At 55.4% G+C, this 13,483-nt stretch overlaps 1 protein-coding gene and 1 long non-coding RNA gene across 2 annotated transcripts in view; one reads left to right on the plus strand and one right to left on the minus strand.

Annotated features, from left to right (window-relative positions):
• Positions 1 to 13,483, minus strand: part of LOC309637465 — a 606,851-nt gene that overhangs the window by 208,188 nt on the left and 385,180 nt on the right. The window lies entirely within an intron of this gene.
• SDC3 (syndecan 3) overlaps positions 1 to 13,483 on the plus strand; it is a 38,085-nt gene that overhangs the window by 18,094 nt on the left and 6,508 nt on the right. The window contains exons 2-3 of the mRNA XM_082423058.1: positions 10,406 to 10,523; positions 12,145 to 12,758. Of these exons, the coding sequence (XP_082279184.1) occupies positions 10,406 to 10,523; positions 12,145 to 12,758 (732 nt within the window). The remainder of the gene's footprint in view (positions 1 to 10,405; positions 10,524 to 12,144; positions 12,759 to 13,483) is intronic.

Here is a 13,483-nt window from a genome sequence, read left to right on the forward strand (position 1 = left end):
AGCTGAGCTCTCTGTAACCTCCAGCAAGTTGCCTGGCCTGAGACTATGGAGTAAGGAGGCCCATTTCACCTGGTCCTATCAGTAAGGGGCCTGGCGCTTAGTAGGTGCTCAGTAAATGCTACTGTCCTTCCAGCCCAGGCCTGGTTGTAAAGTGGCCAGAACTGTAGGCTCTGCTGGGAACCTGCTGTCTTGCATGTTTTTGTACATAATTTGCATAGTTGTTTTATGAAAAACTGCTGGGATCAGTCTCAGCCTCTCTTCCCTCCTCCCAGGGCAGTTGGAGCCCTGGTTGGATTTTGGAGGGACCAGAGAGAACTTTGGATGGGGAGACTGAGGCCAGAGGACAGGGTCCTGCCCAGGATCACATAGTGATTAGAAAAGTAGGTAATGTGGGTCTGTAAGGGTGATTCCATTCACAGTATTCACTGAACAAATATTGATGGAGGCCGACTGTGTCCCAGTCACTGCCACCAGGAGCTGTTGGAGGGGGAGATAGGCATTAGACAAGGAAGTAAGTAAACAAGCTAATTTCAGGCAGTGGTGAGCTATGAGGAGTAAGCCTGGTGTTGACAGTGATGGGGTGTGTGGGGAGGTCACGTGGATGGATTTGGTGGTCAGGGAGGGCCTCTCTGAGGAGGTGAGCTTGGAGTAGGGACACCAAGTCACGCCCCAGTACTTACTAATTGCCTAATAACTGCTCAGCATGTCACAGATGGTGTCTTGGTGTGTTGGGAATCATCATTCCCATTTCATAGGTGGGCAGACTGAGGCCCAGTGAGGTGAAGGAACTTGACTAGGGCTCTCTGGAAGCCAGGACCAGAACATCTAACCCCACACTGGGTTGTTCTGGGAAACGTGGGCCCTTGCCGAGTCTGTTGGCAGGGATGGTTGCAGAGCCTGGAGACTCAATCCCAGGGGCACCTGCTGGTGAGTCATGGGGTGGTGGGTGGGGCTGCTCAGCGGGACCGGGCCACCTGTCATGGGAACAGGGCTTGTCTTCCATTTCTTGTCATTCCCAGACAGTCCATCTCTCTGTCTGTCTCTGTGCAGGGTGTTGGGGAGGGTGGGGTGGTGGTGTGTAGACTCTGAAGCTGCCACCACCCCCCCCTTGAGGAAATTCCTGGTGGGGGAGACTGGTGAGGACTGGGAGTGGGTGTGTGCTACAGTATGCAGAGCATGGTCCTTAGGGTTCAGCTAATCCAGGGGTTCAAATCTGGCTCCATTGCTGTGTGACTTTGGGCCAGTTGCTTCACCTCTCTGAACTTTGGTTTGCCCATCTGTGAAATGGGGACAGTAATCCCTCACCAGTAAGATGTTTGTGAAGAGAAATGGGGCCATGTGCATATAGTGAGTGCTCCCTCTGTGGGAGCTGTAACGGTTGTTCATGGTCAGGGAATAACGGCCCCAGGCCTTCTACAAAAAAAAAATCCTGCTGTGTCCCCACTGGTGGCTTAACAGCCTCCTCAGTCTCCTCATCTATAGGTGGGGACAGTAGTACCTGCTTCCCAGGGTGGCCAAGTGCATTCCATGAGAATCTGGTAGAAGGGGCCCACTGGAGTGACGGGAGATGGTTGGTGGCCCCTCCTTCCCCAGTAAATGACAACACAGTGGAGGCAGAGTCCCCAAGAAGGGGCTTCAGAACAGGCGGGTGGTTGGCGTGCGGCAGCCTCACAGGGGAAGCAATGTTTGAGCTGCTTGAGCTTCCTGAGCACATCCCTGTCTTGTTGACTGTGGGTCACCGGGCGTCTAGAATAGTGCCTGGTACACAGTAGGTGCTTAAAAGATAGATATTGCTTGTACTGACTTTCTGGTGGAGTAGGTGCTGGTCAGGCAGAGATGTGGAAGGATGTTCAGGAAGCAGGAACAGCATGTGCAAGGCCCGGAAGGAATCCATAAAGGATTCAGTGTGGGAGGAGCATGGGGGCTGGGCAGTCGGGGGCCTCAGTGGGTGGACCTGCTCTCAGACACAGCCTTGGGGACAGGAATAAATGAACAGTGTGAGTCAGGGTGGCCGGGAGGGTGACGCTAGAGGGCAGGTGGCTGGGATGGACCGAGCAGTGACAGTGGGGGGCGGGGGGGGGATGCCCCAGCCCTGAGTTGAGGAGAGGGCTGGTTTTCCCAGGGTTGCGCTGCCATCCTCTGTCCAGGTATAGGTGACAAGGGTGAGCAGCTGTAGTGTGGCCAGCCTGCACCCTGGCTGGGGCCAGCGGGGCTGGTGGGCCGGGAACTAGGCTGATGGAAGAAGCTGGTGGGTGGCCCGTGGGCGAGGTGTCTGGGCGCTGTAAGCCAACTGTGGCGGCCAGCCGGTGAATGCGGGGGGAGCCAGCCAGTCTGCAGTGAGGTGCAGCTACGTAGGCTCCTGCCAGCTCCCTTGGAGGCTTTTGTGTTCATTTCCTTCCTGCTGGTTCCTCTGTTTGCTCATAACTCACGACCAGCCCTAGTGGGGTCTCAGCAGAAGGAAGGGGCCAAGGAGTTTCAGAGACCAGGGCACTGGCGGGCATGGGGACTCAGAAGGAGCGTGCTAATTCTCATAACAAAAGTACTCTTGAGTTTATTGTAGAAAGTTTGGAAAATACAAACAGGTCCCGAGTAAAAAATGAAAAACTACCTGTAATCCCACCACCCAGAGAGAGCCTCTGGGAACCTTTAGCCTTAGAATTCAGTGTTTAGAAATACACTTTGGTATTGAGTTCATTAAAATAGGATCAAGTTCTACGTATTTTTTTTATAACCTATTATTAAACTTAGTGATGATAATAGTATTAATAGCCAACATTTATGGAGCAGTTCGTTAATGTGTGGGCGCCCGAAGTCTCCTACAGTGACCCCCACGAGGTGGCTATTGTTATCTTTGTTTACCAGGAAAACCAGGCCGAGAGAGTTAAGTACCTGTCCAAGGTCACCCAGGTATTGAGAGACAGAACTGTTTGGATGATCCTATCAGCAGCTGTGCTGCATTGCCTCTTGACAACCAGAGTGTACATTTTCCCCTGTCCTTGCATATTCTTTGAAACAAGTAAAAAAAAAAAAAAAAAGCCTTTGGTTATGCATTTATGCCTTTTAATGACTTAGACAGTGTGGATTTGTGAAAACACAGTTCTTGATAGCTGCATAATATTCCATGTTGTGGTTGTGCCCTAAGTTATTTAACTAGTTGTCTGATATTGGGAATGTAGGTTATTTCCCCTTTTTCTCTCTCATAAATAACACTGCCCTGGCTCTCTTTGACCTGAGGGCTGAATTCTTGGACACCCAGAATGTCCAAATCAGAAAGGCACTTAGAGCACCAAGCTGACAACGGGTTCATTTCCAAGTGGGGCAACGGAAGTGCAGAGAAAGGGGGCGGGGGCTCGTCTGGGTCCGGGAGGCTGCGGCCTCCTGAGCCTGGATGCTGCTAGCTTTCTCGTCCAGTGTTGATGAGAGCAGTGCCGCCATGGGGAGGGGGTTCTGGAGAGGACGGTGGGAGCACAGCGACAGGTAGTGGCGAAGGTGGTGGGCTGGAGCTGATGGAATACGGGTGTCGGGTAGGGAGGGCTCTGCTGTCAGGATGTCTCTTGCAGAGCAGTTGGCTGAGGCGGGATGGACCCGAAGGGGTGTTTCCTGCCCTCTCAGTTGCCCTTGTGGACGGTCTGGGGGTGGGTATTTGGAATAAGGGTCGTGGGAGGGTGAGTCGGTGACTGTGTGTGTCTGGGCTTTGCTGATTGTTTTGGGTGGGGCGGTCTGTCAGGTGGGCCTTCTCAGCCCTTCCTCCCCCTGCTCCTCCTCCAGACCCCTCTGCTCTCTGGGACTTGGGCTCCGCGGCCCCTTCCTGGCAGATGCAGCCTTCGTGCCCCTCACCCCTCCGGCAGCCAGTGAATGTGGCGGGGGCTAGGTTCCCAGCCAGGGCAGCTGTGGATGGGTAGGGGGTGGAGACTGAGGCGTCCCCCTTCCCGGTCCAGGCTCTCCATTGTGTAGCCCCCTTGGCTGTCCTGCTGCCCAGAGCCTGGCCCCGGCCCACATTCCTGTGGTGACGCTCTGGGTCTCCAGGTTGGAGCTGGTGAGCGTGAGGGGCACTGAGTTCTCACAGGACTGAGGGCCTTTTGGGGACGGCGTCTGGTGGGGATGGAGCCTGTGGGGATCCAGAGGGCTCTGCTGAGACCACCCTGCTTCTGGGAGCTAGTATTAAGTCACTGTGTGTCGCTGGACAAATCACTTTACCTCTCTGAGTGCTGCTTGGCAGGCTAATTCCCCACCACCTGCCCCTCTTATCCCCTCTCTGAGCCTCAATTTCCACATCTGTAAGAAGGGAGAGCTGAACTCAGTCATCACTCAGGCCTGAAGGTTAGAAAAATGTACCACGGTAAGACCACCGAATGGTTATTGAGTGCCGGCTGTGTGCTGGGCAGCAGGAGTGCTTTTGGTGCATCATCTTACTTGTTTCTCACGACAGCTCCATGAAGAGTATATCATTATTTAACCAAACAGAGGCTCAGAGAGGTTGAGTAACTCGCCCAGAGTCACCCAGCAAGTAAGCAGAGCTGGACTTGAACCCAAGACTTGAACCTGAAGCTGGGCTCCCAACCCCTGCTCACATTGCCTCCAGTCACCAGGAGAGTGGAGCCTGAGACTGGCTAATGTGGGGAAGGAAGCTCGGACAGAATTAATTACACTTGATTTTATTCTTAGTTTTTGCAGCATGATTAGCACTGCACAGGGTGCTGGGCTCCTGGCCCACCTACAGCTGACCTAATTTGTGTGTCCATGCCTGTTTCTGTAGCTCGCCCTTCCTCTCCCCACATCCAACCTCTCCTTTTTTCTCTCTCTGCATTTTCCCCCGCTTTGTGGCTTTGGCAATGCCAATTAGGCTCTCTGGGCATTAATAGCCTCATCTGCAGCATGGGTGTAATCATCCTGATTCTTCTCCCCTCAGGAGGTTGGTGAGGCTTAAATGAGATAAAATCTTCAGAATTCATAATGGAAATATTAACATGTACCTAACAATAATCACAGCTACATTTATTTATTCAGCTCGCAGTGTTGGGTTTTGTGCTCAGCCCGTTACCTGCATGATCTTATTTGATCCTCACGGCACCCCTATGAGTCACATACTGTTATTAGCACCCCCATTTTACAGATGAGAAAACTGAGGTGCCAAGAGACTCAGTGGCTTGCCTGATGTCCGACGGGTAGTGAGGGGAGGAGCCGATTCATTCTGGCTTTAACTTCTGTGTTATCCTGTTTCTCTGGGAAGGCTCATGATGGGGGCGGGGGCAGGTGGAGGGAGCTGGGCATGAAAGACCCCAGACTTCTGGTCTCCAAGGAGGGCTTGGAAGGAGGCTGGGGGCCGGAGGAGGGAGCCGGAAGAGGGAGATGCCCTGCCTTTCTACCTGAACATGTCCCCCCCACCCCCAACCCCACTGGAGAGGGATGGCAGTGGAAGTTACCCACCCATCCCAGCAGTTCTAAAACTATGGAGAGGATCAGGTAGGGGTGGGGGCGGGTGAGTGGCAGGCAGCGCTGGTCACTGCTGGTCCCATCAGGTCAGAGAGCCTGAGGTACTTCTTTGGGTCAAGGCTGTGGGTCAGCTCAAGGTAGGATGGTGGCAAGGGGGCAGTGAGAAAAAATGGCAGGGGGTGTGCCAGTCCATTGGGAAAGGTGCCATGTCTCACCCCAGCATTGTAGGTGTGCTTGTACATACCCCAGAGGGAAAGTGTGCATGGTGTGTGTGCATGGTGTGCATGTGTGGAGGGGAGTGGGATGCAGGTGTTAGGGGCCTGTTGGTGGGTGTCTGAGATGGGGCATATGTATGGTGCAGTGGGTGCTTTTTCAGGGACGCATGGGTGGAGCATGTGGGGAGCAGGAGTGGGTATTTGGGAGCATTTGGGGTGTTTGCCGGGTGCCGGCGTGTGTATGGTGTGCGGGGGTGGAGGGGTGGTAGTTTTGAGCTGAGGTTGTCCAGGGGCTGTGGGTCACAGGTGTAGGAACCCCAGATGAGCAGCAGATTGGGAGCTACCCTGGAGTGTTTGGAGCAAGGGTTCCAGGGGCTAAGGACCCGTGCTCATGTCTCAGCTCTAAACCCCAGCCTCAGTGCCTGCATCTGTGAAGCGGGGATAATAAAATCCTGGGAGGCTGTGATGATTGAAGACGGTGGAGCAGGTAGAGTTCTTCTAGCGCCTGACATGGGACAGGGCCTCCGTAGTGGTGGGCAGAGGCCTCTAGAACCCCCTGAGGACCCTCAGGAACTCCCCGGGGGAGCTCAGACCTTCAGCCACTGCTGGGGGAGCCTCCGGCTGGGCGTCGCGGCCGGGACTGGTGGTGGCAGGAAGCAGAAGGTGCAGGGGCCTCCGCAGCGGGCTGTGTGGGCTGTGTGGGCTGTGTGGGGATGTGAGGGTGAGAAAAGATTGTTTACAGGTCGTGAGGTTTTTGTCAGAGTCCGAGGGTGTCGCTGCCATGGAGAATGTGGGCAGTGATATGTGACTCAGGGGGCATGCTTGGACGTGGGGAGGGTTGGTGTGTGCCACAACCCACGGACGTTGTGTGGGGTGTGTTAGGTGAGGAGAGGGGTGCAGCTGTGTGTCTGTGTGTTCATCTAGAGAGGTGGTGAACGGGTGAGCCCACGGTGGTGTGTGCCAGGCTGTTGTCTGTGAGTTGTGGTGGGTACACAGGTTAGGGTCAGTAAATGTGGATCATGACTGTGTATGCGTCTGTGCTGGTGTGTGTGCGTGTGTGCGCGCGCACACTTGGGTTGGGTGTGCAGATGTGTTTATCAGGCATGGGAGGGTGTGTGGTTTACCTGGAGGGGGCACCGTTGAGGGTCAGGGGGAGGCCGGCATTTGAGTTCAGTTCTCCTTTAAGGGAATGGCATGGATAATTATGCTAATTATGCATGTAATTATGCAAATAGAGAGGTCGTTTGGGGGTCAAAGGCTGTTTTCACCGTCCTCCTCTGGCATTTGTGACTTCTGAGGCTTTCCCTGCTGCCTCCCAGGCTCAGTTCCCCACCCCCCATCTCTCTCCTCTCTTCTGTCTGTAGCCCTGGTAGCTGCAGCTTCGAGCACCCCGGTAGTGTTCCTGGGAGGGCCCCGTGAGCCCTGGTCCCCCAGGGAGGGGTACAGCTGGCACTTAGTAGACTTGGGGGGGGTTTGGGCAAGATGGCATCATGCACCCCACCCCCCGCCCCCCAGGTCTCAGGTGTCCCGGTGTTAAGTTTCCCAGGGTGAGCTCAGGGGTGACTGGGTTGTTGGCTATCACCCCTTCTACCCCATCTGGGGGCTGCTTATTGTTTGGAAAGAATGTTCTCTTGGATGTAGGTTTGGAAAATCACTGAGGTGGCCCTTTCCCCAGCTTTGTCTGATGAGCGTGAGGCTAAATTAAGATGTGAGAGAATTCTCTCCCTCAGCCTCCCACTCTTGCCTTCCCTTTCTCTCGCACACCCAGTCCTCCCTCCACTCCCTCCTCCCTGTCCCCCCACACTGCCCCTCTGACCCCCTGGCTTCCCTCTGTCCTTGCATTTCTGTCTCCATCCAGTGTCTCCCCCTACCCCCATCATTCTCTCTGTTCTTCCATGATCTCTCCCTTTCCTGCCCCCCCCCCCATCTCTGTGGGGATCTGGAGCTCCTGGTCCTTAGCATGGAGGAGATGGTTGTCATGGTAACGGTTGTCATGCCGATGGCTACTGAGCTAGGGATGAATAGTATCTAGGTGAGAGCTACCTGAGTGGAGGCTGATGGGTTCACAGGAGGTTCCATACTTGTCTCTGAGCCTCAGAGCTGCACGGTGTGTGCCCCCATCTAGTGCCCGCCCCCATGCATGTGCCTATTTGCACCCAAAGGCATGCCAACACGCGGTGCCTCTCTCTGCCTTTAGGTGAGTGTGTGTCAGGGTGTGTCTGTATGTGTTCTTTCTATGTCTCTGGGTGTGTCATTTCAAAGGCTTTTGTGGCTTTGCAGTGTGTTAGGGGCTGGTGTGTGGTGCTGGTCACTGTGGAATCATGAGGACACCCTATTTTGGCCCCCACATTTACCCCAGTTTGGGGTTCTCCTGGGACCACAGACTTCTTAGAACCCCTCCTCCCAGCTAAAGGGCTTCCAACCTTCCCTGGGCTGCCTGGAAGGATGGAGAGACAGTGAAGATGGACCTGCCTGGGAGAGGCAGTCAGAGCCCCATCCCTTCTCAGTCCCCATCCTGCTGCACGTCTCTGGCTTCAGGCTACTTGCCTAAGAATGGAGCAGAAAGTCTCCAAGGGACCCCAGCTTAGCTGGCCCAGGTGGTAGAGGCTGGTAGTGTGGGAGCTTCTAGCCCCCTCACCTCAGGTCCTGGGGATCTGTTCTTCTGGGAAGTGGGAGCAGAGATGGGAGCTGGGGAAGGTTGGATGGTAGCTGCTGAAATGTCTAAAACGGAGGAAGACCCAGCAATTAGTCACAGAGCAATTACTCTAATTGTTCCACTCCATGACTCACTGGTAGCAAGTAAATACTGATTAATTCATTATTTTGAGACTGTGTGTGTGCGTGTGTGTGTGCGGTAACGGGTATGGTGGGGGGAATCGCCTGGCTCCCTGCCCTGGCCTCCTGCCCTGCGTGGCCTGTGTAGGGCTTTGGAGCAGGTGGTCGAGGCTCGGGGCCGGAAGCCAGGATTGGGATCCTCTCTCGAGCTCCATGGCAGCTCCAGAAGGGGGGCCCGTCAGGGGTGGGAGTGTGAGAGTCTGAGCACAGATCGCAGTGCCAATCCGGCCCCTCTCCTGCTCACACACCTTCTACGGCTCCCCACGTCAGTCAAACAGTAGTGATATTCAGACTCCACCTCAGACCTGCTGAACCGCCGAGTTCTGTTTTCACAGTATTCTGATGTGCAGTCAGGATAAAACATGACCAGTTTCCAAGATAAAAGTCACCAGCCAAGCACTGAGAGCCTGTGATGGGGCTTCCCCAAACTCAACTCCGGCCTGTCCCTGCCCCACCCCTGCCCTAGGAATTACATCCTCTAACTCCAAACCTGTTCCCTAACAGATACTTCCTGATACCTACTGTGTGTCTGACACGGTCCTGCCTCCATCGAGGTGTAGTTTAGTGGGGGTGGGAACAGTCACAGAAAAAGTATATACCCAAGCCAGCACAGCTCACAAGTAGTGGTAGTTGTGAATTCAGAAGCACAGGATACTCGGAAAGATCAAAGTAGGAGAGCTTCTCAGAAGAAGTGATGGGGAGCAGGAGTTAGCTGGTGGGAAGTTGGAGGATAAGGGGATGGGAAGGAAGGGTGTTCTCTTGGAGGGAACAGCATGAGTGAAAGAGGCGGGAGAGACCATGCACGTTCCAGGAACAGACAGGGGCCCGGTGGTAGGAATCCAGTGATTGCAGGGGTTCCGAGGGACCCTGGATGAGGCTGTCAGTCCCAGCTCTGGTGGCATAGGCTGTACTTCCCCACCTCGGAACTTTTGCTTATTCTGTTATCTCTGCTTGAGATGCCTTTCTCTCTCTATTTCAGTTGCTTAAGATCCAAGTGCTAATCCTTTAGATCTGAGCACCAGGTCATCTTTCTCTGTAAGCTCTCAGGGGGCAGGGACTGTGGCTGGGCTCAGTCTGGATCCAGGGTCAAAAGTGTGGTTGGGGGTTTTCGCTCCAGTCTTGGATGTCCTTAGTGCTGGCTCTCAGCCCGGGGTTGCAGTGGGGAGGGATGGTTCATGCCCAGGAGCCACAGCACCTGGCCTTCCCAGGTTCTGATTTTTGGGAGAGTTTTGGGTCTGGAGAGCAGGACCCTGGGAGAAGCCCCTCTCACCCCTGCAAACTCTCAGGAGACCCTTGGCAGAAGTGAAAGTGGCATCCGTGCTCTGAGCTGACTCTCGGCATTGAGATACTTTGGGGACAGTGTAGACAGGGGTGCTGACTTTGTTTTGGGGAGGACCCAGGGCCAGGGCTGCAGCCCACTCCCTTCTCTCCCTCCCCCGCTTATCCAAGGTACTTCCCTCCCTGAGCCCCAAACCTCCTCAACACCCATGTCTATCTAATGGGCCTAATTGCCATACCTTTGGGATTTTGAGGTGTGAGACTTTGGGTCCCTAGCAGAGTCCGAATCTTGTCATATCACGTGCTCTCTGGTGACCTGGGGCAATGGGCCCTCCCTCCTCCTCTCCGCGGTGGAAGGGGGCAGATGGTGCTGGCCACACCGAGGGTAACGCTGACTGGGCTGAGAACCTGCTGCTTTGAGGTGCACTCAGCACATATTAGCATGCTGCATGCTCACAGCAACCCAACAAGGCAGGAAGTGGTAATCCGGCTTACCTCGGCTCTCTGTTTACCCCTGTGGAGGCCACATCTGATGCTGTCCCTCCATTGTCACTTGGCCCATGAGAGTGTCTGTGGTTCCTCTGGGCATGTCCAGGCTGATGGCCTCAGGTGCTGAGCCCTGTGCCCGACTCTGCCCTCCCCAGGCTCAGCGCTGGCGCAGTGAGAACTTCGAGAGGCCCGTGGACCTCGAGGGCTCTGGGGACGATGACTCCTTCCCCGATGATGAGCTGGATGACCTCTACTCCGGGTCGGGCTCGGGCTGTAAGTACCCCCTTCCCTTTGCCTGCGTGTTGTGTCAGCAATGCCAGTCTGCCTCCAGTACCCCATCCGAGGCTGTGATGGCAAGGAAGAGGAACCCTCGCAGCCTCAGTTAAACGGCGGGGGAGGGGAGGGGGAGATCAGGCAGGGGGAGCTCATGGGCCTCAAGCACAGGAAGGGCAGGCCACTCTTCCTGGGGTGGAACCAGGGCCTTGAGGCCTCAGAGCCTAGCACTCCCAGCTCCCCACTGCTTCTGTCTCTGCGTCTCTCTGTGCACTGCTTGGGTCCCCTGCAGACCTCCGGCCTCTGTCAGGGAACACAGACGCCCCTCAGCAGCCCAGTTTTCAGTACTGTTGTGACCACTTGGAGGAACTCAGTAGCCCCTTTTCAGTTGCAGTGGCCGATCCCCAGCAGAGACCATCTGATTGGCTCAGCTTAGGTCAGGTGGCCCCCTTCTGTCCAATCAGCAGTGGCCAAGGGCAGGGTTAGGGCAGTGATGGAAGACGGCAGGTGCCTCCAGTGGTGCCTGGGACAACCCAGTTCCCGGGCCCTGTCCAGAAAGGCCAATAGAGTAGCGTGAGATCAGGGAGGCACACTGAGTTCGAATCCCAGTTTCGCTACTAAATAGCTGTGCCACCTTTAGCCGTTTTCCCTCTCTCAGTCTATTCTTATCTGTGAATGGTGATAAATATGCCTTCTTCTCAGAGCCTCTGGAAGGCTTCAGTTTAAGACATCAGGGTCTGGCACAGAGAAGGAGCTCTAAAAATGGTAGTAAAAAGGGGTGTGTGTTGAGATCGGGCCCCCTGAGGGGGCAGGACGAGCCTAACGGATGGTAGGGGGTCTGTGCGCTTTGGAACTGGCCACCTACAGCTCCTTGCCTCTAGTCTTCCCACTTTAGCCCACTCCTGTAAGCCTCTTGTGAGTTATGAAATCTTCATGAAATCCATCCCGATGGGTCACATCTCTATGTCCAAACCTCCCTGGCTCCTCCCCACCTCTCCTCTGCCTAGTTTAGGCCCTTGGGAGCTGCTGTGGCTTCTCTCTCTCTCTCTCTCTCTCCTCATTTTCTCCCGAGGCCCTCCCTTCACTTGTCCTGGCTTGGAGTCCGGAGTGCTCAAGCATCCTCTGTGGGAGAGGCTTGTTCTCCCTCCTGCTCTCTGCCTGTGCCTCTGGGGGAGCCTTAGTTTACCCACCATGTGTGTTCACGTAGGTTGTACCCGTGTCTGACTCTTCCCAGAATGCCACTCCCCTCCTCCCCTCCTCCCTGCAACCTCCAGCAAGATTTGCAGCCAGTAGGGCCTGAGTTGCCACTGCCTGGATTCAACCTGCTGGAAGCTCCAGGCTGGGTGGGCTAGAATAGTCAGGGAAGACTTCCTGGAAGAGGTGGTCCCTTAGAATTTTTGGCTAGGCAGAGAAGAGTTGGGGAACATTCACTAGCTATCAGCCAACTGGCAACCGTTGGCTACATTGTGCCTTCCTCCTTTCCCTCATCTTGTCCTGGGAAAATTATGCAAAGTGTGAGGGTTGGGAGCCCCCCATCTTGATGGCCATTGCTTACCTGGGATCCTCATGCCCCTCAAATCACCCAGCTCCCTAGCTCTCTCCTCTCCTCCTCACCCCCCAGACTTCGAGCAGGAGTCGGGCATCGAGACAGCCATGCGGTTCAGCCCAGATGTGGCCCTGGCAGTGTCCACCACACCCGTGGTGCTGCCCACCATGGACATCCAGCCTGTGGACACCCCGTTTGAAGAGCTCCCCTCTGAGCGCCCCACCCCAGAGCCAGCCACCAGCCCCCCATTGGTGACAGAGGTCCCAGAAGAGCCCAGCCAGAGAGCCACCACCATCTCCACTCCTACGGCAACCACTGCTGCCACAACCACAGGGACCCCAGCTGTGGCCACAGTGCCCGCCACAGTGGCCACTGCCGCCCCCAGCATCCCTGCAGCACCCCCTTCCACGGCCACCACCTCCATCGTAAGGACCACCGGCATACGGAGGCTTCTGCCTCTTCCACTGACCACGGCAGCCACAGCCCGGGCCACCACCCCAGCGGTACCCTCACCTCCCACCACAGTGGCTGTCTTGGACACAGAGGCCCCAACACCCAGGCTGGTCAACACAGCTACCTCCAGACCAAGGGCCCTTCCCAGGCCAGCTACCACCCAGGAGCCTGACATCCCTGAGAAGAGCACCCTGCCCCTGGGGACCACTGCCCCTGGACCCACGGAGGTGGCTCAGGTGAGCGGGTGGGGAGAGGACAGGGAATCAGAGCAGAGGAGGGTGGGTCAAGGCCTGGGGGAGGGAGGATGGAGCTGGGCAGGGGTGAGATCTAGGAGGTTCTGGAGATGAGCCAGACAGGGATGGGGAGGGTGAGATAGGCATGAGGCCGGAGGACCAAGGCTGGGGGTGAGTTACAGGACGAGGACAGAGATTGAGGTGGATAGGGATGGAAGAGGGACCAGGCCTGGGTCTTTAGATGTTAGGACAAGACATCAATGGGGAAGGAGCTGGGTGAATGGGAGTGTTGATGTGGGGAGGGGCCAGGGGCCTGTGTGTTCTGATTAAAAGCACAGACTCAGGAGCCTTGCAGCCTGGATTGGAATTCTTCCACTGCCATGTGCCTTCAGGAAGTCACTGATCCTTTTTATACGTTTGTTTCCTTATCTGTGAAAAGGAGAAAATAATAGAATGCAAATCACAGGGTTGTGAGAATTAAGTTTCCCGACATATCCAAAGCGCTTAGAACAGTGCCTGGCAATACTAAGTAAGCTAAAAGTTTCACTCTTGTTTTCATCGTCATCATCATCGTTGTTATTGTTACTATTCCATCTGAGGGGGATTAAGAGTGGGGCTGTGCGAGAGGAATACTGCAGCTTAACGTTCGTGGAGTGCTGCCTGGGTGGCAGGCTCAGTGCTGCACACGTTACCTGTGCCATCTCCTCTCACCCTCACCCTCACCCCGC

The sequence above is a fragment of the Balaenoptera physalus genome, assembly GCF_965194825.1.
Source record: "Balaenoptera physalus genome assembly, chromosome: 1".
Classification (NCBI taxonomy): Eukaryota; Metazoa; Chordata; class Mammalia; order Artiodactyla; family Balaenopteridae; genus Balaenoptera; species Balaenoptera physalus.